This window comes from Mycteria americana, chromosome 4 (assembly GCF_035582795.1).
Source record: "Mycteria americana isolate JAX WOST 10 ecotype Jacksonville Zoo and Gardens chromosome 4, USCA_MyAme_1.0, whole genome shotgun sequence".
NCBI classification, from domain to species: domain Eukaryota; kingdom Metazoa; phylum Chordata; class Aves; order Ciconiiformes; family Ciconiidae; genus Mycteria; species Mycteria americana.
Genome location: NC_134368.1, coordinates 42532999 through 42557316, shown reverse-complemented (window position 1 = coordinate 42557316; position 24318 = coordinate 42532999). Strand labels below are relative to the sequence as shown.

The window sequence follows — 24318 nt, the reverse complement described above, 5'->3', positions numbered from 1 at the left end:
TACTAATGGCAAATATGATGGTTTTGAGAGTGTAGTGCTAGACCATCTTAATCTGCTAGACCATCTTAATCTGCCTTTCCCATGGGAAGCTTGTTAAATCATATAACTGCTGGCTTTCTGCAAAACTTCAACATTCATTTAGCCAGAGGTCAAGTTATCTGGGAGACCATATATTCTGCAATATGTAAACACTGTTTGGAAACACCTGGTTTGGGGGGTTTTTTTGGTTTTCTTTTTTCCTTTCTTGATAGGTGTCCAAATATCTCTTTTTTTTTTTTTTTCCCCTTGAATACTTGTCTATCAAATCAGCAGCTTCAAATGTCAAGAGGTAGCAGTGTCTTCTTCAAACCTAAGGTCTAGGCTTTCAGGCCTTCTGTCCTCCCGTGTTCCAGCTCCTATTTTACATCACATTCCTCTTTCCCCATCGCAGTGCCAGCAAGCTAAGCTACTTCTTTCTCAAGGCCTGGCCTGCTCTGGAGAAAAGTCTTTTTAACACGGGCTGGCTAACTTAGAGAAAGCAAGCTCTAGTTTTAATGTAAGTTAACTGCTTTTCGTAAAAACCAAGGATTATTGTATCCAGGCTTACCCAGTGATTTCTCCTTATGGCTTGCTACCTCATTTAAAGCACAGAAGTCAGCTGCTACACAAGCAGAAATCCCACTCAGGTGACATGTCTTTGTTCCCAAGCATCGGTGCAGCACTGAGAAGCCTGTACGTCCTTGCTCAGACACCTCCAGTGTAGAAGAGGGAGAAAACAGACCCCTTAGAGTTTGTATTCGCTGTGCTTTTACGCCTCATCTGCTCTCTATAAGGACTACAGGGCCCATAGTTTTAGTATGTATGTCCCAACATGTGTTAGGATGGCATTTCAAGAATGAAATGTACATAATGACTTACCTATAGCATCCCATGCTTTTTCTGGAATTTCTTTAATTCTAAACCAGCCTTTAAGATCACTGCTAACCATCCTTGTTAGTCCACACAGACTTCTCGGAAGCATGGTTTTCACATACGCTTATCTGTGCGTACAAATGACAGCATTTAAGGTTGAGCAAATAAGCGTTGTATGTAGCAACTCAATGCCCTACCTGCATGGGTGATAAAATCTGTCTCCTGTTCATCCCCAGTCCCTACAATTGCACAAATATGAATGTTGGTAATGTGAGTGTATTAGGACTACTGACTATTTCTTTGCTCGTTGTAACTCATAACCTTAAAAATTCAAAATCCATTGTGTGGGTGACTGGAGACAAGGCAGTTCAAATGCATATTGATGTATAAATGAGAAAAAAGTCTCTCCTTGCTGTGCTTCTGCCTTCCTTCCTTCTTCCAGGGAAGTATCTTAGGGGACTTGCAGGCCGTGTGGTGCTGGTGCTCAGCAGAACATTCCTCACGATTCTGTCAGCGGCATGATGGCTCAGTTCAATTTCTAGCAACTGCTAAGGCCACACAGAAATGCCAGAAAACAAAAGCACAGACTTGACTGAAATGCCTGTATTACAAAAAGAAAATTAAAAACAAACCACAACCCCTCTGCAGTTGAAAGGAAGGATAAAACAAAAAAAAAAGGATAAGCTAACATGTAAGCTGCAACAAACCAGAGGAAAAACTACCTCAAGGAAACTTTTCAGGAGCAGAGGGAAGAGGAGAGGAAATAAAGAACAAGGGAGACAGATTCCAGCAGTGAAGGAACTAAATGTAGCTTCAGCTCAAACCTTTCCCAGAAATGCATAGAACAAATTTACAACCTAGTTGCCATTACTGAAACTTGGTGGGATGAATCCCATGACTGGAGTGCAGCTATCAACGGCTACAGGCTGTTCAGAAGGGGCAGGTGAGGAAGGACGGGTGGAGGCATTGCCCTCTACATCAAGAAATGGATAGAGTGTGAAGAGCTGTCTCCGAAGAATAGCCAAGAGCAGGTTGAAAGCTTATGGGTAAGAATCAGAGACTGAGGCAACAAAGAGAACCTTGTGGTTGGTGTCTACTACAGTCTGCCTGATCAAGGAGAGCCTACTGATGAAGCCTTCTTCCTCCAGCTACAGAAGGTTTCACGCTTGCAAGCTCTTGTCCTACTGGGGGGACTTCAACCACCCCGACATCTGCTGGAAAAGTAGCACGGCGAGCAGTAGGCAATTCAGGAGACTCCTGGAGTGCATTGAAGATAACTTCTTAACCCAGGTAATAGACAGCCCTACCAGAGTGGATGCAATACTGGACCTGTTGGTCACCAACACAAGTGAGCTAATCGGTGACATCAAGATTGGAGGCAGCCTGGGCTGCAGTCATCATGCACTGGTGGAGTTCGCAGTACTGAGGGATATGGGTCAGGCAAAGAGTGAAGTCAGGACCCTGAATTTTAGGAAAGCAAACTTCAGCTCTTCAGGGAGTTAGTCAATAGGACCCCCTGGGAAACGGCCCTCAGGGACAAAGGAGCAGAACAGAGCTGGCAGATCTTTAAGGACACTTTCCATAGATCACAAGAGCTCTCAATACCCAGGTGTAAGAAATCGGGAGAGGAAGGCAAGAGACCAGCATGGAGAGACCTGCTGGTCAAACCAAAGGGCGAGAAGGAAATGCACAGGCAGTGAAAGCAGGGACAGGTATCCTGGGAAGACTGTAGGGATGCTGCCCGCTTGTGTAGGGATGGGGTCAGGAAGGCCAAGGCGCAGATGGAGCTGAACTTGGCAAGGGATGCAAGGAATAGTAAGAAGGGCTTCTACAGGTATGTCAGCCAGAAAAGGAAGGTCAAAAAAAGCATCCCCCCTCAATGAGCAAGAGTGGCAAACTGGTATCAACGGATGAGGAGAAGGCTGAGGTACTCAACAATTTCTTTGCCTCAGTCTTCACTGGCAACTTCTCTTCACACACCAGCCGAGTGGATGGACTGCAGGATGGGTCCCTACCACTGTAAGAGAAGATCAGGTTCATGACCACCTGAGGAGCCTGACGAGATGCATTCCAGAGTCCTGAGGGAATTGGCTGATGTAGCTGCCAAGCCACTCTCCATGATATTTGAAAAGTCATGGCAGTCAGGTACAGTCCCCAGTGACTGGAAAAGGGGAAACATTGCGCCCATTTTTAAAAAGGGTAGAAAGGATGACCCTGGGAACTACCGACCTGTCAGCCTCACCCTCTGCCTCGGAAGATCATGGAATGGATCCTCCTAGAAGCTATGCTAAGGCACATGGAGGACAGGGAGGTGATTCAAGACTGCCAGAATGGCTTCACCAAGGGCAAGTCCCACCTGACCAACCTTCAATGGCCTTCTGTGATGGAGTGACTGCATCAGTGGACAAGGGAAGAGCTATGGATGTCACCTATCGCGACTTCTGTAAGGCCTTTGACACAATCCCCTGCAACATCCTTCTAAGTTGGACAGATATGGATTTGATGGGTGGACTGTTCAGTGGATGAGGAATTGGTGGGATGGTTGCATCCAGAGGGTAGCAGTCAATGGCTCAATGTCCAGATGGAGATTGGTGACAAGTGCTGTCCCTCAGGGGTCCCTCTGTATTGGGACCAGTACTGTTTAATATCTTCATCAGTGACACAGACAGCAAGATCGAGTGCACCCTCAGCAAGTGTGCAGATGACACCAAGCTGAGTGGTGCAGCTGACACACCTGAGGGACAGGATGCCACCCAGAGGGACCCGGACAAGCTCGAGTAGTAGGCCTGTGTGAACCTCATGAGGTTCAAGTGCAGGGTCCTGCACCTGGGTAGGGGCACCCCCTGGTATCAATACACGATGGGGCATGAAGGGACTGAGAGCAGCCCTGCGGAGAAGGACTTGGGGGTACTGGTGGATGAAAAGCTGGACATGAGCCAACAATGTGCACTCACAGCCCAGAAGGCCAACCGTATCCTGGGCTGCATCTAAAGAAGCGTGGCCAGCAGGTTCAGGGAGGTGATTCTGCCCCTCTGCTCTGCTCTGGTGAGACCCCACCTGCAGTACTGCGTCCAGCTCTGGAGCCCTCAGCACAGGAGAGACATGGACCTGTTGGAGCGGGTCCAGAGGAGGGCCACAAAAATGATCAGAGAGATGGAATGTGTCTGCTATGAGGACAGACTGAGAGAGTTGGGGTTGTTCAGCCTGGAGAAGAGAAGGCTGCGGGGAGACCTTATTGCGGCCTTTCAGTACTTAAAGGGGGCCTATAGAAAAGATGGGGACAAACTTTTTAGCAGGGCCTGTTGCGATAGGACAAGGGGTAATGGTTTTAAACTAAAAGAGGGTAGATTTAGACTAGACAGAAGGAAGAATTCTTTTACGATGAGGGTGGTGAAACACTGGCACAGGTTGCCCAGAGAGGTGGTAGATGCCCCATCCCTGGAAACATTCCAGGTCAGGTTAGACAGGGGTCTGAGCAACCTGATCTCGTTGAAGATGTCCCTGCTCATTGCAGGGGGGTTGGACTAGATGACCTGTAAAGGTCCCTTCCAACCCAACCTATTCTATGATTCTATGAAATTTACTGCATAGTGCAAATGACTGACAACAGGACGGAGTGATGCCATCGAGACAAAATTATGAAAGCCCTTCAATCCAATAAGCATTCATTGGATGTGGAGTGTATTCACTGTCCTTTTACAATTCTGAATCACATAAATACACCCCAATTATTAAAGGCAAGTGTTAGCAGCTCCATTTTAATTAGCTCGCATACTCTAAGAACAAGACTGATGTATCACTTAATTTTGTATTTAGGCCAGTAATCTTTATTTATACAATGTAAATTTAAGTGCACTGAGAAATGATTGAACACTCTCAGAAAAATTATACTTGGAGCAGGTATTTCACATGAAACTTTAAAAATATAAAATTAAAATCTCTATCCCTCATTATTCTTCCCTGTCCCTTTTGCTGGGTGATACGAAAATGAAGGCAGGGTTGTTGAGAACTAATTACTTTTCATCCTTTTTTTCAGTTAACGTGACCCTTTGTACTGTGGGGCTCAGTGCTGGTTTTCTGCATCTAGTTGTGTGTATGAAATGCTAGTGTTTTACCTCATCTATAGCAATTTTTATTGTATCGAAATAAGAAAAAATACCCTAGAACTGGGCTTGTCCAAGTTTCAGAACGCTTCTCTGAGCACCAGTGAAGGCTCAAAGGTTCTTGGAGCCAGTCGCTCAAACTGGTGTTCCATCATTTGCCCAGTCTGCTCTTTTCTTAGTTAAACAAATGCAGCTCCTAAAACGTTTCCTGAAGGTGACGTTTTTTACATTTTCTCCAGTTCCTGTTGCTTTCCCATCTGTCTACTTCTTTCTGAGAACCTGGTGAATAGACTCAATTCCAGTCCTCCAGAATGAGCAAAAGAGCAGAGTAGCTCTCCCATGTGCCTTACAAGCATGAGGATTGCCCCTCCTTGCAATGTTTTGTGCTGTGCTGAGAAGTTTTCCATCCTTTATTTTTGTGTGTTGAGGTATGCAGTATTTAAGAGTGGCAATGTTTACATTTGTCTAATGTAATACGGCAACAACGGTGACTTCTAAAATATCTTCCATGGAAAAACACAAATGTCAACTCAGCTGTATCTCCATTTGGCATCTAGCTTTTCTTTTTTTTAAGTAAGGATCAAAGTAGTGGCCAGAATGTCAAAATGTGCACCTGCTTTCTATTATACATACAGAATTTGTGCGCACGCCCATGCAGGTACACAGACTTTGATTACTCAGTTTCTGTGTATGTCATTGACAGGGAAAGCTTTTTAAGAAATCCTCGTCATTCTGGAGGTGCCTAAAGGATTTTTAAATAGCCCAACTAAGGTACTCAAGGGGAAATGTGCGTGTATTTGCAAAATAAATTTGGGATTTTCCTCTGTTTGGTGGCAGTGGGAAAGCCACTCCTTTTCAATCCAGTCTTCCAGAAAAATACACATGGCAGCAGTGGTACATAACTGATATGACTCATAGTCACAGATGAATTATTGCTCAGTTGCTTCAGTCTCAAAAATGAGATTTTCCTTTTAAGTTACACTGTGGAGTGTTTGCAGAAGGCATGCAGACAGCACAAGGAACCTCCATGGGTAAGCACAGTTTCAGTACAAATTTGTTAAGTACTTTTTAATTTTATGCACTTTGAGCCCTACTGTGTGACCTTCTCTACAACGCTGTTATTGTGTCAAAGTAAGAACAAGCATTGGAACAGCACGTGCCTGAGTTTTCAAGAAATATTGCTCCAAAGCCTGTGAGAGACTCATACAGAAATAATTTCCCCTTAATAGAGTTGCTCTCTCTTGCTCTGGTAGTGTCATGGTTTAACCCCAGCCGGCAGCTAAGCCCCACACAGCTGCTCGCTCACTCCCCCCCGGTGGGATGGGGGAGAGAATCAGAAGAGTAAAAGTGAGAAAACTCGTGTGTTGAGATAAAGACAGTTTCATAGGTAAAGCAAAAGCCTCACACGCAAGCAAAGCAAAGCAAGGATTTCATTCACTGCTTCCCATGGGCAGGCAGGTGTTCAGCCATCTCCAGGAAAGCAGGGCTCCATCACGCGTAATGGTTACTTGGGAAGACAAACGCCATCACTCCAAACATCCCTGCCCTTCCTTCTTCTTCCCCAGCTTTCTATGCTGAGCATGACGCCATATGGCATGGAATAGCCCTTTGGCCAGTTGGGGTCAGCTGTCCCAGCCATGTCCCCTCCCAGCTTCTTGTGCACCCCCAGCCTCCTCGCTGGTGGGGTGGGGTGAGAAGCAGAAGAGGCCTTGACTGTGTGTAAGCACTGCTCAGCAGGAACTAAAACATCCCTGTGTTATCAACACTGTTTCCAGCACAGATCCAAACCATAGCCCCATACTCCCATATGTATGGGGCCCCATAGCCCCAAAACATAGATACTATGAAGAAAATTAACTCCATCCTAGCCAAAACCAGCACAGGTAGGAGAGAAGAAGCAGTCAGACCAAGCTTTGAAGTTCTCGGACTTTTTTCTTCCTAGTTTCTTGGCATGAAAATATTCCATGCACACCTACCTTTCATTTGTTAAGCAGAGTATTTCAAATTTTGCTGCTTCTAAAGCTGTTCACAAAAAGAATAGTTCATTCCAGGATGTGGCTCTCTACCCTGAAAAAAGTAAGTTCCACTAGGTTTATATAACTAATGGTCAGTCTGAAGCCCTTCAGTTTCTAACTAAGAGAGGTAAACTCCTAACCCCCTAATGTTGGAAGCTCTGTTCCGCAGCCTGGTTTAACATGAAATGTTGCTGCTTGTGTTTGCAGATTCGAAACGTGGCAGCCAACCTCTGTGTGGACAGTAAACACGGAGCCATGGGGACTGAGCTGAGGCTAGACATCTGTGTGAAGGATGGCTCAGAACGGACGTGGTCACACGAACAGGTATCTTATCGGTGGAAGGAGAAACACAGTGTAAAATTGTTGCTTCTCTTTTCCAGTTTCTAAACATTTCTCTGAGGGCTTCTCCTTTTCCTAAGGCAAAGCAGGCTGTAGAAATAAATCGTGAATGATTGCTGACTTTAATGGCTTTTACAACGTGCTCTTTAACATAACCTCAGAAATTCCAGCCACCACCTGGGCTGTATATTCTTCTTAATTTCCAAAAGGAATTGCAATGCCTAAAGAGCTTTTGGGTGCCCCATTCTCACCCACTGTGTCATGAAAACATGTTGATTGTGGTTCAGTTACCTGAAAATATTTTAAATATAGTACCTGGGCTTGTAAAGCTCTAGTGGTTTTCTGCTTCTATGCTTTCATCTCAATAAGGTCAATAAGCGGTTATATTTTAAATTAACATGAGGTATAAGAGAGATAAATGGGTAAAAGCTAGAAAGAAAGAGTTTCACAAAGGCAAGGGATGATAAAGACTCAAAAAAAGCTTTTATCTAGGTTGGTTAGGTAGAAAAATATTAGCTCTCAGGAGTATGGAGGAAAAGATTTGTATTCATTGTGGCTGTCAGTGCCTTAGGAAAGGGATCATGACCCACAGGCTATGGGTCTGGCCAACGTGAGCGAAGAGAATCTGGATGAAAAGTACAACCTAACCATTTATTAGCAATTTTAGTGAATGTGCCTTTCACAGGGCAAGGTCCCAGATTAGAAAAACTTCCCAATGCTGAGGAGAAAAATTGACCTGACAGTTGCACATGGCACTTTGTAAAAGCTTAAAAGCTCAGGAGAGAGGAGTTCTGAGAGGTATCTGAAGTGCTGAGGTCAAGCAATCATTCTCTGAGGATACCGAGAAATGCAGGGGGAGAGGTGCAAGTCAATGAAACGGGGAAGCTGAAGGATGATCACAATTTAGGTAAGTGCCAACGTGGGAAAAAGAAAGTTGCTGAAAGAAGGCTTCTTCACATAGCTACCAAAGATGTAGCTCAGTGATAGGATGCCAAGACTAGATAAATATAATCCTGTTTTGTTTTTGAAAGACATCCAGTAATTCAAGCAATTAATTGAAGGAAGTTGTATGGTCCAGACTAGACCATATCACATCACTATCACAGTGCTCTCTGGCTTTAAAATCTGCAAACCTGAAGAGCTCCAAACCCTCCTCAAGAAGGCAGGGAGTCCTGAGGCTGCCAGAGATGAGAGAAAGGAGGGAAGAAAACTGGATGAAAGGTGAGAGAAGAAAAAAATTTAGCAGGGAAAGCAGAGAAGAGGGAGACTTGAAATATCCTTTGGAAGAGTAAGTGCTTGCGAGGAAGGGGAAGGGATGCAGAGGGAGAAGGATGGGGAGGAATCTGTGTTTCAGTGTACTCCAGTGCATTGCGACGTTTGGGATCAGACTCAATGTAAAGGTCTCATCCTATACTACTGACGAAGAGTGACTTCATTAAAATAAATAGGGTTAAGCTAGCACGAAAGGAGTTCAACCAGCCAGCTCCTCGGAGCGCAGAACCAGAACTAGGAAGCCTCAATGCGTGCTGCAGGGACAGCATGAATTACTTCTGCCGGGCCGGTGCGGAACGGCGCGTACCTTCTCCCTGCAGGACAGCGTGGAAAGCACCGCAAGGGAACACCGCGCCCACCCGGGCCCGCGGTTGCGTTGGGAAAGGTCTGCCAAGACCCAAGCCAAGCCATTTCATCCAGTTTGCTGAACAGTTCAGTGACTTCTCCGGGCTGCCGAGGCGGGGCGGGGGCAATGCGCCTTGCCAGGCGTGCCTCCTCCTCCTCCTCCTCCTGCTGCTGCTGGTGCTGGTGCTGCTGGTGCTGCTGCTGCTGCTGCTGCTGCTGCTGCTGCTGGTGCTGGTGCTGCTGCTGCTGGTGCTGGTGCTGCTGGTGCTGGTGCTGCTGCTGCTGCTGCTGGTGCTGGTGCTGGTGCTGCTGGTGCTGGTGCTGCTGCTGCTGCTGCTGGTGCTGCTGCTGCTGCTGCTGCTGCTGCTGCTGCTGCTGCTGCTGCTGCTGCTGCAAGTCGGCAGCCGGGCAGCAGAGGGCAGCTCCGGACAAGAGGAAGGCGGCTCGACCCAAAGGCAGCTTAATGCACTGGCAGCTCTGACACTCTTTAACCCTTAAAACAATCTCTTTTCTTTCGTCTGGATTCGTTTGTTGGGGGGTTTGGGGGGGGGCTGGTTTTGTTTGGGTTTTTTTTTTTTCCCAGGAGGGAGCACTGCATTCAAAGGTTGTTCGGCCCACTGGTAGGAACACAGTTACCGACAGTTTATCCACTTGTCAATCAAAATCCTAGAAATCATGCAAGAAATGTTAAAGAATCTTAGCAGATAATTAGGGTAATAACTAAATGAAATTATAATGTATTTATAGATATAAATAATATAAGTAAATATAATGGAATTTCTTATAATAAATAAATAAATAAATGTAATTTTACTTTCTCCTAGAAAGGAACTTCATTTTCTAAAACTAGAAAATAGAAGTTTTAGAAGAAAGATGATTTTGTGTCTTACCTTACCAGATAAGGACCTGGCATAACATCTACTACTGTATTGCTGGGCAACTTTTTATTTGCATAATTTTAGTAGTGGTAATATCCTCTTGGTTTCTGGATTAGTTTAGAAACAAAGAGAAACGAAGTTTACTCAAGTATTCAGACTCCTGGTATGAGACACGTTCATCCGACTGATAGATTTCAAGGGTGAGTTTGTGCAAGGTACAGATTTTAAAGATAAAGGTGAGAAAGAAAGGAAAGAATTACAGAATCTTATAAACTAAAAGATGAGGCGAACGAGGGAGTAGGCCTGGCTAAAACTCGCAATTTCTATCCCATAGGAAGTTACAGTATGTGCAAAATATTTCATCCAGAGGAGAACCTTCAGTTTTCCTCTAGAAAAGAAATTCTGAAAAATTTTAATTTTAGAAGGTCAAAATATTTTGGTGATGCAGGGCTTGGGGGATTTTTTTCAGAAACAAGATAGCATCCTTTTTCCCCTTTTTCCTGAAGTTTCCCTGGGCTCACAGTGGAGGGACTGTGCGCACTTGTGTTAGCACTTGGGCTTCCACTACTCCAGCCGTAGCCAACACCTCCGTGCCCTGTAGCCCCCAGGAACCTGCAGGGCAAAATCTCACCTTCCAACCTGGCAAGTAAAATCTGTCTCTGTGTTGGTGACAGTGGACAGAAGTGAAAAAACTCCCACAAAAGTGTGTTTTAGATTGGTATATTTTGGGTGGAAATTTCTTGACTAGCTCTCCATACTCAATCCCAAAGGCTGCCCGGTCAGGAACATTAGCACATGTAAGACCACAGTCTAACGAAACATGTCCCGAGGAGAAGGGTTGTGATCTTCCACTTGCACCACAGTAAGCTGTGAAGATTAACTTTGTTGAAGAGTGTTTGGGAACAACTGCCGAACACCTGACCAACCCTCAGAGAGCTCCTCTTTATTGCTTGTATCTTCTTGAGTTTGTTGCCTACATGATTTCTATATATGCCAGTAGAAATTAGCAGTATTAATGAAAATATCAAGCATTTTGTTATCATATTTCAAATAGCACGAATTGAAACTGAGCTGGTCTTGTAACTTCTGGTATAAATTTACAGGGAGTTCAGTGGCAAAATATAGTAGCTTGATGTGATCGGTGCAGCAGGTGTCGGTGCTGACGCTAGATAGAGATATGATCCTTTGTGCCACTTGACGCGTGTCACGTTACAAGGGCAGGAGCTAAAAGGTGACAGCCTCAGCAGCTGTGCTGGGGCACGCAGCCCTGTAGCAGCCCCCAGGAGAAGGAGGAGACCTTCCACCCCAGGGCTGTACGAGCCCCGGCGGGCAAACAGCAGACAAAATGTTCATGGGGCACTTGCAGGCTTTCTGGTGAACAGGAGAAGGGTGGGAAGCGAGGATGAGTGTCGCTGTGGTTTCTGGAAACTTCCCCAGAATTAAAAAACAGAGGGGAAGGAAAGGGGCAGGAGGATGGCACGGCATGGTGTTCTTCCAAGTCTGTCTTCCCAGAGCTAACTTCTGGCTTCAGGGGAAGCTGGGGCTCCACTGGGGTGATAACCAGCAGCAAAGGAAAATGACAGGCATCGCTCTATCTTCTCAAATCCCCCAGCCTGGCCAGGGAGTAGGTGGACAGGCATCATCTCTAACACAGCCCAGCAAGCAGCCACGCAGCCTGCCCAGCTCTTTCTTCTGTACTTGGAGGTATAGTTCAAGTCAGAGCCCAGTTCTGAAACACGGCGTTTCATCTTTGTGCGGGGCACATGTTGTCCGCTCAAGTCTTAACGCCGTAGTCAAAGCGCAAGGGCAGCTGACGGACCCCAGCCAGGCAGCAAGTAACTGAACAACGTTGTCAGGCTGGAAAGCATTAATGGTATCAAAAGGGCCTTTGTCCTATAGATGGTCCCAAGCCAATGGCTGTATCAGGCAATTATTTTTCAGGCCCCGTGCCAATTATAAACGAAGCTGGGAAGCCGTATTTTCCCCAGTTACTGCATGACAGGGCTAGGCTGCATGAAAAGCTAAAGCATGAGGGCTGAGGGGCTGCTTGGTTGCAAATGCAGAGGATGGGGCCATGTTTTACAGGCTCTGTGGTAGGAGAGAAGGTGGAGGAGGAGAATGAGCATCTGCTGAGCCAGGACAGAGGGTTTCTTGGGTCCAGCAGGGAGCAGTGAACAGCAGCCCCACAGAGGGAAGGTGAAGAGCCAGCCTGCTGTTTGTTAATAATGTGTCTGGAAATTTAGGTGCAGCCTTGTTTCAAATCAACAAGCAGACAGGAGTGAATGAAGGGTACAAAGCTTAGGTCAAAGGAACAACAAAATCCAAAGTGACAGGTGGCGGCAAAGCAGAGCATTATGTACCCAGGACTTTAGCTAATAACATGTAGCATTGTCGCACATTATGCAGAGGAAAGATAATTTTTGTATCAGCCAGATTTAGTGTTAAATAGAGAGAATTTGCTGTATAATAGAGGATAGCATAGAATTATGAGATTGGAAGGACCATAGGCCTTCAAATTTTATCTGTAAGTACAAGATTTTAATATTAATTGGGTGTACAGAGAAGTATAACCTTTTTTCTGATCAATTTTTTTCTCTTCTCCCTCCTAGTCCTAAAACTGTGTTTCTGTCCCAACAAGGTTGATTTTATAATAGTATCACTAGGGAGAAAATGTACTTGTCGATTTAAAAATGAAACTGTTTTACAAAACAGGAGGCTAAGAAAGAGGAAAAAGAATATGTGCTAGTCTAAACATTGAGATCTAGTATTACAAGATCCTGGTTTTCAGTGGAAGGGAATAAAAAACCCCTATCTGTTACCACGTCTTGGCTTTCAAACAGGACGCGGCCCTGGCGGTCTTCAGAAACCACGTAGGAGTGGAAAGGGCAAAAGGATGCCCTGAATCAGTATGATCTGATTTAAAAGCTAGCTTGAGCTCTTTCAGGTGTACCGATGCATTCAGTGGGGTAGTCGTCCTCAGGCCAAGGTCCAGAGAGCAGCAGGAATTGGCCCCTCAGCTCACCAGTCATGCACAGAATGAGAAATTTGGAGAGCCACCCGCTGGGAAAGCTGAGGAAGGTCCTGCAAGAGGATCTCTCTCTTGTAGTAGTGATGAGAGCGAGGATGTCGCAGAACCACAGTTCCACGCCGTTCCTCTAGGTATTTGTTATTCATCGCTTTGAGCTCTAGGTTTATTACTGAGCTGTAGAAAGGTAAAGGGTAAGAGAAAGGAAATGGCTTTTGTTGTTTTTTCCTTATGGGAAAATCACGTCAGGCTTCTCTTTTTCTAAAGAAGCAGCAATGTAGCTTTTTTCTGTACCAAATCTTACTTCTGAGTTTGCTTGTGAAATGATAAGTTATCTTTGTAGGGAGTCCATGATGCTGCTTCCAAGAAACATGAAGAAGAGTGGAAAAAGACTTAACCTTTTAAAAAGCAGGATTTGGTTTGAAAATGAAGTTAAAGCTGCCCGCTGCATTTTACTGCAGATAAATGAAAAATGCACTCTGGGAGAAAGAAGAAATAAGCAGGACACGGGGGCAGACCGAGAAAATGCTGTCTAGAAAACCTGTAACACAGAAGTAAATAGGGAGTGACAGCAGCTAACAGAGAGAACAAGGGCTTACAGTGAGACACACACAAAAAAAGGGGTAAATCTTCAGATATATGCTTGTATTTTGTGCCTGCAAGCTGAGGGAAACAGCAGCGCCTCTCAAATGTGGCATTTGGAGGATGGTACAGCATTGAAGATGAGCATTTTTAAAAGCTGTATCTTTTATGAAGACCATGGAAAGAAGATAGCTATCATAACGAAATGGGTCAAACCTGGGAAATGCAACAGAAGTATTCAGGATCAGACCCATAAGACACCAAGCTTCAGTTTGGGTTTGTAGATACTGGTTCTATCGGGGAACGTACACGCTGCAGGGAGCAGGGTGCTAGGACCGAAGCAACCCTGAGATGAGGCAGCCGCGGTGCTGGAGGCAGTCTGAGCACGGCGTGGGGAGCCGCTCCTCCGGATAACGAGCCTGAGTGCAGTTCCACAGAAACCATCACAGCCAGTTTCCACTAGCAAAGTTTGCTCGTTTAAAGAGAGCTTCACTTTCTCAATGTTATGTTTCCGTTTGTACTATGGAAAATCAAAAGTCATGGAGAAAGCCGAAGAATAGCACTGACACCAAAAAAAAAAAGGAAAGAATAAAACCTCTCATAGCTCTCAGCAGAGCTTCTAGGTAGCAATTTACAACCTGCAACCTGTTTTCTGCAAGGATTGGTCCACGGGAAAGGAAAATGCACTCTGCATCTTTAAATTTGGTGCTGTCAGACCTGTCACCTTCATCTGAGGACTGAAAGGCTGCAGTGTCGCAGCATCATTTCAGACAGCTGGTGTCTGATTGAGAAAGATTCCTCTATTAACTGTGAGCCTCCACGATTCCTCTCGGGCAGCGAGAAAAAGGGCTTTAACAAGCTGCCTGTAGCTCACAGGTTTCACAGTAGAAGGATGAAGATCAATTAACGTGTGTTGTTTGGGGGGAAAAGACAGTCGAGAGAGGATATGCTAAGTGTCCTGTATCAACAGAAGGAAACTGTTCATTAAACATGGGAAGAATGCTATGATGGGAAGATCTCTCTAGGTAGCTTCTTCAGACCCAAATGAGAGCTAGAGGAACATCACTAGCAGAGGCTTTCTGAGTGCTAGGTAGCGGTAGTCCTAGTGCATACGAGTGCGGCTGTACCTGGGGTAACTCAAGGCTTTAATACAGCATATCCCCTCTCCTCTCCACGGTGCTGTGTCGCCAGAGATTGTTTTCTTCCCTGCCGTAGGGACTGTGCCTTCCTGGGGTATATTCCACGTCACTGCTGATGCACTTTAATTAAGGCAGTTGGCACCACCGAATGGTACCCAGGCAGGATCTCATTTAACCAGCAGCTGGGATGCGCGGAGTAGGGAAACGCGCCTCAAGCTTTGTGTGTGGTTTTAAACGTTTTTGACTAGTAATAGATCATGATATTGCCTGATTGTTTTTCTAGCTCTTCACCTTTGGTTGGAGAGAAGACATCCGCCCCGGGGAGCCCCTTCACACCAGGAAGTTCTGCTTCGACGCCATTTCGCACAGTAGCCCCGTCACGCTGTATGACTGTCACGGGATGAAGGGAAACCAGCACTGGAGCTATAGGAAGGTTGGAGTCACTCTGGGGCATCGCAGAGGTTCAGACTGTCTTGAGCCTATATTCAGTTTAGCACAGGCTTGTGTTTTCCCATCAGAGAAGTTTTGTTTTAAAATCCACCCGGTCTTACTCCAATTTAATTTTGTGGTAATCTCTCTGGATTATGTTCCTTTTGAGTGTTCAGCTATTTAGGTCAAATTTAAATGAAAATGGATCTGATCCAGCTCAGAGGGTGTCTGTGTTGGATCTGTTCCCTGAAAGGTGTTTTGCCATTCTGGTGCTTCAAGATGCTTGTGTCATTTTAACAGAGGCACTGTTGGAAATATTTTTGTCCAATATGACAGCAGCGAGAAATGCTGCTAATGAGATAAATATTATTATTTTACTACATTTTAAAGATCACAAGTGGCAGAAAAATCTCCCTCAAAAAAACACCAAACCCAACCCAACATTAAAAGCACTGCCGTAAGCCCAAAGAAGGCAGGAGTTTATAAATTGAAGATAAGCAGCTTAGACACTACTTTGATCTGCTAAATTTCAGCCCATTTTTATAAATCACTGGAAACAGGAGGTCAAGCTAGAAACTGTCAGAGCCTCGTTTAGGGCAAAAAGTCCTGGCAATGCTACCGAGCTGCTGCTGTTAGGTTTTTTAAATGGTTAATCAGCAAGTTGCCTTGATTAAAGATTTCACTAATAAACTCCGTATTCCATGCAGGATAAGGACATGCATGTCCCTGAAGCACTGAGGATTCCTCTCACACATCCTTCACTCTTCTGTGACCACTGTGCCTTGCCCACCACCTTGCTTAAGCTGAGGCCAAAGTGCCAGGAATTGGACTTTGCCAGATAAACCTCAACAGTGGTTTCTAGTTTGAAATTATATATAGTACAAAACTAATTCAGAACCGTTAAAAATAGGTTTTGCCCCAACCCTTTTTCTGAGTGCCTACTTATTAGCCTGTGTCTTTTTACCCTATTTATGTTGCAATTGGAGATCCACCACAAGATTTTCCAAAAGTGTAATCCCTTTGAAACTGAGGTATTACTTGTAATAAAGTTAGAAGGTATGGGCCAGATATTTAGAGGACATAAATTGTCTGCATGGCTGTATTGCCGCATATCTAGCTTTATAATGCCATAATAATACCTTCTTGCTTTGAAACCCTTCCGATTTTATCTTTTTGCCTACCCAAGCTGCAAGAAAGAAGCTTTCATACCTTTAGCACTTCATTGGTGCCTAATGTAGCTGGTTCATAAGACAAAATGCAGGTCTGGAGCTGCCCTCTATAAGGCTCATCACCTTTGATGTGGACAGAATACAGCAGATAACTAAAAAAAAAATGACATTTTAAAAAACACACAGTGTGATTTCTATTAAATCCTCTGCGCAGCTTCATTTTTCATTTCCAGAAGGCTGACAGGGCTCATAAAACAATTCTCAGTGCAAGGCAGGCATTTCCATCTCAGCAAGAAACACCACAAAATTTTGTTATGATGGAAGTATTGACATAGTCTTAACTGTAATACCAACCAGACAGCAAGCTGATTAGTTTGCATAAACCATCAAATTAAGAAACTGCATTGGAATAATAGAATTATGTATACATGGTTTTCTGTAGGCTTAGTTTTCGTTTGACTACACAGTAAGTAGTTTTTTATTGTTTCACATAGTCTATTTCCTCAGATATAGGGCAGATTTACAGTAGAGATTTTTGGTGGTACAGCTATACCTCCAAAATCCTAATGATATAATCCTTAGCTAGTTTTGAAAGCATCTTGGCAATAGGATTTATAGTGTTTTCCCCCCCGCAAAAAAAAACTGTACAAGAAAAGGATGTTATATCAGTTTAACTGCATCTGTACTAGAGCCCTGTACCTAGAGAATGGTGTGCTATTAAAATTGCACCCTAAATAAATAATAGTAGTAGTCTGGTTAAGCAAGAAGTGCCTCCTTTTACAAAACAGAGAGCAGATCAGCAACTCTGTTCTGTTCTCTGCATCACTTACAGACACTGTAGCTTCCTAATGGCCACATATCCATCCTGCCAATAATTCTTCCCATGTTTCAGGAAAAATGACCTTGTTTGTCAGTATCTTATAAGATGCTTAACATGAAGCATTTCTTACCATGCTGTCATACTGTTCCTATAAAACTAGAAGATAAGAGGTTTTTATTCGTTTAAGGATGAGTCTCTTCTCATGGTCATTTGCATCTTCAAGCCTCTGGTAAGAAGAAGTTAGGGCTGTGAAGTGATTACAAAGCGCCGCAAATAAATACAGTTTGAAGCCAGGCACTGTTTTAAGATTCCATATTCTTATAGCATAGAAACCCTAACAACCTGTATTTGGATACTGGCAAATAAAAACAGCTTAAATATTTTAGTGGCAAGTAGAAGACATTAATATTTTACTTTGGGTAAGGAGTGCTCTTCTGAAAAAATTTCCAGCTTATCCCCATTACCTGCACTTTGTTTCTCATTGCAGTGCAGTCTCAGAGCATGCAAACTGAATTCTTTTCAGATGAATGAAACCAAAACTACCACTATAAACATGTGTCAAAAAAGTATTCTTATTCCCATACTGCTAATTACATATACGACTACACGTTAAACTACATCTGAGCAACTATTTGAAAGTCTAGTAAGTCTGTGATATTAAATAATCGGGTTTTTTAGGACCAATCCAAAATATAGGTCTATAATAAAACAGCCAAGTATGCCTTTAAGAAATCTCTGTAAGCAGCGATGGAGTAGAATGAATCCAAGTAATACCATAAACATTACTGTGGGTTGGAAATAGAAGAAAGTGAGTTTAACACCGGGGAAAAAAAATATTGACACCATAATTGGGCTCCCATCAATGATGGGAGCAATGTGAGAAATTAGATAGACAAATGTAGATAACCTGAAAGTATTAGAGATTTGGGAGAATAGCGGCTTTCCAAGTTAAAGCCGTTTCCTTGACTCTATTTGAGATTCCTAAGCATGCCAAAGATCAACAGTGCCTACAAATTTCCATTCCTCCCAGTGAAGGAATACGCCTTTGGTTTTCAATATAGCATCATTCTGGGTTGACATCGGTTCTGATAAAGTATGATTCAATTTATGTGCTCTAGTCCCATTAGTGCTATTTGTAGAGCACAAGTACCCAAGAGGGGTCTGATTTAGTAGGTCTTTAAAAAGAAACAATTGTGCAAAATCAATTTCATTATGCTATAATCCTACCCTGAGCCTAGTGATTATGATAGATGCTAGATTGACGATGTCAAAAAACATGCCCAGACCAGCGTGGTTTGCTCATACTCTCCTGACAGCTTCAGGGACAAACTGTAAGAGTAAGTTCACTCTTCACACAGTAGGTGCATAGATTATTTCCTCAGACAACCGAAGACATGACATTGTGATAGTGGCTTTTATCATATGGACATCTGTCCTGCTGAAACTGCGCTGGGGCTACCAGCTAATTTCAGATGAACTACTGCAGCCACCAGCTGATAATGACTTCCAGTTGCTATTGACCTTGGCCATAGTTATAGCAGTGACCTAGAAGAAATGAAAGGTTCTGTGTCTCATTACCAACCCCCTGAACTGTCGAAGCCCATTATCTTATGGAGAAGTTTCTCCTTCTCTTCAGACTTGCCTTCATGCAGAACAAAAAAAAAAAATCACTCTGCTGTTTTCAGATGTTAGAAAAGTCTCCACAAGAGCTCTTGTGGGTTTTTAATATTGGCGTAAAGAGGAATTTATATATTTCTCTTGAAAAGTTCTTCTTGGGGATGCACGCAACTCTTACCCCTTAAAGTCCTGAGCGTGTTTCCATTGAAATCTGTAAGAGCAGCAGGCTTTGACCTTAGGTCAGCGTAAGCTCGAGATGATAAAATTAATAGGCCTTTACATATGGCTAAGTCAGCCAGAAGTTTTTCCAGAGTGGTAACTGTGTCCCTGTTCTTAAAACCTGCTCTTCTTTCCTAATAACCAGACTTTCTAAAATAAAGTATCAACAATGCTTCACTCAAAAATTGCATCCCCTGGATATTTCTGTGAGAAGAAAGACTGCCAGCTCTCTTCGGAAAGGCTGGAGTGTTTTTCATAGCACGCTTTTCGTACTGAAGCAGTTTCCTTTCTTCTTGTACCAGCTATCCTATTAAAGCTTCTAGTATTCCAGCTGTGGCTTCCTAATAGCTTGGCTGATCCTTGTGCCCAGCTGTAATGCAAGGAAAACCAGATGCCACCTTCCTCCAAGGCCCTACAGCAGGTGGGGTGGCCGTCGCATAGTCACCGTGTCCTGGTTTTGGGCAGCACCGCTCCGTCAGTCTCTCACAGAAGGACAGGAGGAGCTGGCACGGTGCAAACCACCCCGTAGGGAGTTCTTGCAGGCCTGCCTCCTCGTAAGGACACGACAGCCCTTTGTACGCTGTACAGTTATCCCCTTCTTGCAAGATAAAGTATCCTACCTGCTCGCCTGGTAGAGCAAAACGGAGCACGGCAGACAGGCCTCTACCCATTTGATTTAGTCCCGTCGGCTTTGACGGCATCCCTCTGAATTACAGTCTTGTGTGTGCGTGTATTTACCCGCTGTTTTGGGGGAAGGACGGATGCTGGAGGTGAAAACCAGTGTTTGTGAAAGGCAGATGTAACGCCATCACCCTCGGCCAGAGCACGAGATGCTTTTGACTTTGCTTTTTGTTGCGTACGTTAAGATAAAAAAGGGCACTGTACTTTACCAGTGTTTCACAACCCCCAAAATAAATCAATTTCATCTTTCCTAAATTTAAAAAAAAACACCTTTCTTTTTCAGAAGTGTTTTTAAATAGCTACTATTTCTTATTGGTTTATTGTGTTATATTTATTTTTGTCTTCACACTTCTTTTTTGAAGTGTGGGGTATTTTTAGTTAAAGAGAAGTTTCTGTATGATTGTCGCTCAGCACCCAGAGCACTTCTGTGAGTTTTTAATCAATTGCAATTTGATCCATAGCTTTTTTTTTTTTCCCCTCTCACAAACTGGGCAAGCAGGCACGTCCTGGATTACTATTAAAATACTGGCAGGGCATGTTTGGCATGGAGGGGAAAAGCCTGGATGCATTTTACAGGGAGTAGTCTGAAATTTATTTGAACAGATACAGTAAATGCATAGTCCCTGGAAACTCTCAAACTGTCTAATCACTCCCACATCTGTCTCTCTCAAACACTTGCCTATGTAAATTGAGTACGTTGAAGCTACCCAACCCCCAGATACCAGTCGCTCGTCTGGGTAGCTCCTGCTTTAGCAAAGATTCACAGCTTATTTACAATTCTCTCCAGTTTTGTGACGTAAAAATTAATAAAACCAATCATCATAAATATCCTTTCTAAAGCAACTTAATCCGTGCTTATCCTCCCAAAATCTCCATAGGGAGCTAAAACAGTGTTGGGATTTCCTTCTTATTAGGAGAGGGAGAGCGTATTTCAGTGGCTGGTCTTATCGAGGCCATAGGCAAATTCTGCATTTCATGGGGTGAGAACTGAGGTCATCTGTCCTGGCTCTGTCTGTCCATTACACCACTTCAGTTAATAACTCCTTTTTAATGTCTTCCTCAAGTTTAAGAGTGTCCATTTTCCAGACAGATTGTTACAGATCCTCCTGCCCAGAAGCACCGTAGAAACTGTCAAAAACAAATCCAAACAAAAAAAACCCCACTTTTCAGGTTCAGACATTTAAATAGGATCCAGGGAAGCACATGATATGCAAAGATTATTAAAATACATTCTGTTTTTTTCATTATATTATGTGGTTGTTAGTTAAAGACCAGGAGATGTCTCCTCATTCTTTCTTGAATCCCCAATTTTGTGAAGGATAATAACCCAAGGGAAAAAAACCACTCCATTCTCTACAGCTATTATTCTCTCTAATAATAGCTGTGGTTATTACACAAGGTTAGCGCAGAGAGACCAAAAAATCATTTCAGATAGGGCTGCGTTAATCCATGTTCTGTACAATGAGAACACTTCCGATGACTTGGCATTTGCTACTTAATTCTATTTTTTTCTCATTCCTGTAGGACAAAACTTTGTTCCATCCGGTAAGCAGCAGCTGCATAGATTGCAACCCAGCCGAGAAGAAGATTTTCATGAACAGATGTGATCCCTTATCTGAAACTCAACAGTGGATTTTTGAACATATTAATGTGACTGTTTTAGAAAAATTTAACAGCAAGGCCAGTTCCTAGAAAGAAAAAAAAAAAAAATGAACACACCCAATTACATACAGACTGCAGACTACATTTTCGCCAGCATCTGGGTCGAAGGAGTCAGGAATTAAATTTCCTAGATCCAGGAAATCTGTTCTGAGGATTAAGAAAATGCCACAGCAAGAGCCAGCAGGCTGTCCTTGTGGATGTACAGTATCTGAAGAACTTGGCCAAGAGCCTCACCGGATGCTGCTGAGAACTTCAGGCTGAAAATTCCCTTGCTGGTCGAGGGAAAAAAAATTGTTTAAAAACTGTTTAAAAGTACTCCAAGTTAATAAAGTAAAACAAAACTCTAGAGTTTCTCAGGTCAAATCCTGCTGTAGTGAGTAGCTCAGAACAGACGCTATAATTTGGGATGGGTATATGGTGTGCATGACGGCTACAGGAACCTGAAGAAATCCCAGGTTTTAGAACTAAACATGCTGGTAGAAGAATAATGATGTCCCAGCACTCCCTAGACAAGATATATGCTCTGTTGACATTCTCTTAATAAAAGGTTGGGTTAAGCAGGTTTAACCCTCAGAACTGCTGCAATTAATTTTAAATACCTCCCTTTCACATTCCATTCATTACCAAAATAGGAATGGTAGAAATCTTAGGGTCTAGAATTACACTGTAGTGAAGCATGAAATAAACTGTAAAGTTTTGCCCTCACATTTCCCCCCTTCAGGAAAAAAAGTAAAGCAATCAAATTTCTATACATGATATATTTAGCAATTATGATTCAAATCCCATTGTCACGCAAGGTGAGATTTTTTTTCAGTGACAAATATAACAGCAGCAGCTGCAGCATAATGGAAGGCTTGTGGACTAGCTGTCTTTTCTAAATGTAGAATCTTTACCAAAGTATAAATTAAATTGAAAATAGGCTGGAAAAAAAAACCATCGGGAGAGTAGGAAATATTTGCATACTGCATGCTGAACTAGGTTAGTCAAATTAACGTTGGTACACCGCCATCACCTAGAAGTGTGTTGACTCCCTGCAGTGCAGCTTAAAAGATCTTGCGGAGATCTTGCAGGGCTCTTGACAGATAGGAGCGGAGAGAAAAATTGACATGAAACGAGCTGGGTGGTTTCAGAGTTTTTGAAATCCGTGACGGAAATCGCATGAACTTTCCAGAGTTAGCAAGTGAATGGTATCAGAGATCTCATGACGGAGGAAAAAGAAGCGCAAACAATTTAAACGTTACCATATTTTGATACTTTAGGCACAGGCACAATTCAGGGCAAGACAGACTTCTGTCACACTGACGATCATGATGGCCTGCGGTGTCCCTCAGACCCATCAAGCTGTTGGCACGAGAGGCCTCTAAAGTTTGGGGGGCCTACGGTTCTTCTCAGCAGAAGTCAGTTAATACCGATGTATAGAACATAATTGATAGGTTTGGGATTTTTCAAGGTAAGAGCAAATATAAATTTATTATCAAGTAAGTACGTAGCCTGCTTTCACTTGGAAGATGAATTTACAGATGAAAGCACCATAAATGCAGGTAGATCACATCCTCTAAGAAGTGGCTGTAAACAGTGCTTTCAGGTTCCAAAAATATCATATGTAATTAAGTTGCTTATTCTGATTGCTGGAGAGGTGGCTGACTAACCAAAATACTGATGTGCAATCTACCCTGTTTTGAAGGAGCAGGGTGACTGTGTTTTGTTTACTGCTCCTTAAGCTGTGTTTATGCACAAAGGGCATTGATTGCATCCAGAGGATGGTTCTAGTACCAATAACTATGTGCTATTTTATGGCAGCACCTTGTACTTGTAGATTAAGACCCAAAATTGCAGGTCATAGCAGCTTTTTAGGAGGGGAATGAGATCCTGTAGCATTCGGGATGCATGCACTTGGAAAATTGTGGAATGCATCCATACATTGAGCAATTGCTGCAAGATAGCGAAGAGATCTTTCAAATAATCTGAAAGAAATGTGTCTATAGAGTTAGACTTCTCATTTTATGATTTTAAAATAAGTGAGGTTATTTAGGTATTGTTTACATTTGATTTGAAGATATGGTGCACTCAGGAATGGAAGCAGTAAGGCTACTGTATGAGGATACTTCAGATTTGTTTAGCTATCAGTACACAGAACCAGACTAGGCACTGCAGACTGTCAGCCTTCCCAGGTGCAGTGCTCACAGCATCATTTATTTGCAGCCTGAACATGAGGAAAGAGGGTTTGGAAAAAGAAGAAAATGGCTGCCTAAAATCTAAATGCAGCCCTCGAGCTGCTGATTGTAACTGGCCCCAAACTGTCAAAGTCCTGGAAGCAACACTGTATGCCCAAAATAGAGAGGCAAAGTAGAATTGCTAAACCAGCTAAGCAATTTATATTATGCACAGATTGGTGGGGTTATATCATTCAGTGTCTGACTGCATCTCAGTGGTCTGATTTTGAAATGTCTAATGGGAACTAGGCTGCTGTTGGGGCAAAGACCTTCTATGCCTTTTACATCCTTCGTTGAGTAATATTGCACAGCATCTTGCACTGCCAAAGGAAACCTTCCCCTTACTCGTAGCTGGACACTAATTGTAAGCTCTAGCAGTCCTTGTCAGAAAATAATCCACATAACTAATATTCAGATGTTCTGGGGGAAAAAATATGATCTACATAATGTTTTCAGGTTTTATAGGCAAAATATATAGAAAGAAAAATATATTGGAGTTTGTTGTGGGTCAATAGTGAGCAAATGAAGGTCCATATCTTGAGGAAAGTTTAATAAGACCTTGCCCCAGTGCGGCATAGAAACATATGCACGCACACACACACATATGTGTGTGCATACATACATATGTATATGTGACCAGTGGAAAGAGGTAGATGGAGGAAAGAAGTTTGTTCTCACTTCACGGGCTGATCTTTCAAATATTTAGTACAACCAGAACTGCACAGAAAAAATTGATAGGACACATTAGACTAATGACGAAGACAGTTTATCTCACTGCTTTCAGCTTAAGCAAATTTCTCTTTTTTAAAAACTGAGACAAAAAAGCTAGCTAGCATGCAGCTTCACCACAGACAACTGTAATCCTCCTACCACGGGTATAAGGTGACCCTAGGGACAGAGTGCTTCAGAGCTGCGCTCC

General features: G+C 43.3%; 1 protein-coding gene across 1 annotated transcript in view; it reads left to right on the top strand.

The window, feature by feature from the left end:
- GALNTL6 (polypeptide N-acetylgalactosaminyltransferase like 6) overlaps nt 1–21357 on the top strand; it is a 488603-nt gene extending 467246 nt beyond the window's left edge. Inside the window, exons 11-13 of the mRNA XM_075499243.1 lie at nt 7217–7333; nt 14873–15022; nt 21049–21357. Of these exons, the coding sequence (XP_075355358.1) occupies nt 7217–7333; nt 14873–15022; nt 21049–21216 (435 nt within the window). The 3' untranslated portion in view covers nt 21217–21357. The remainder of the gene's footprint in view (nt 1–7216; nt 7334–14872; nt 15023–21048) is intronic.
- The last annotated feature ends 2961 nt before the right edge of the window (nt 21358–24318 follow it).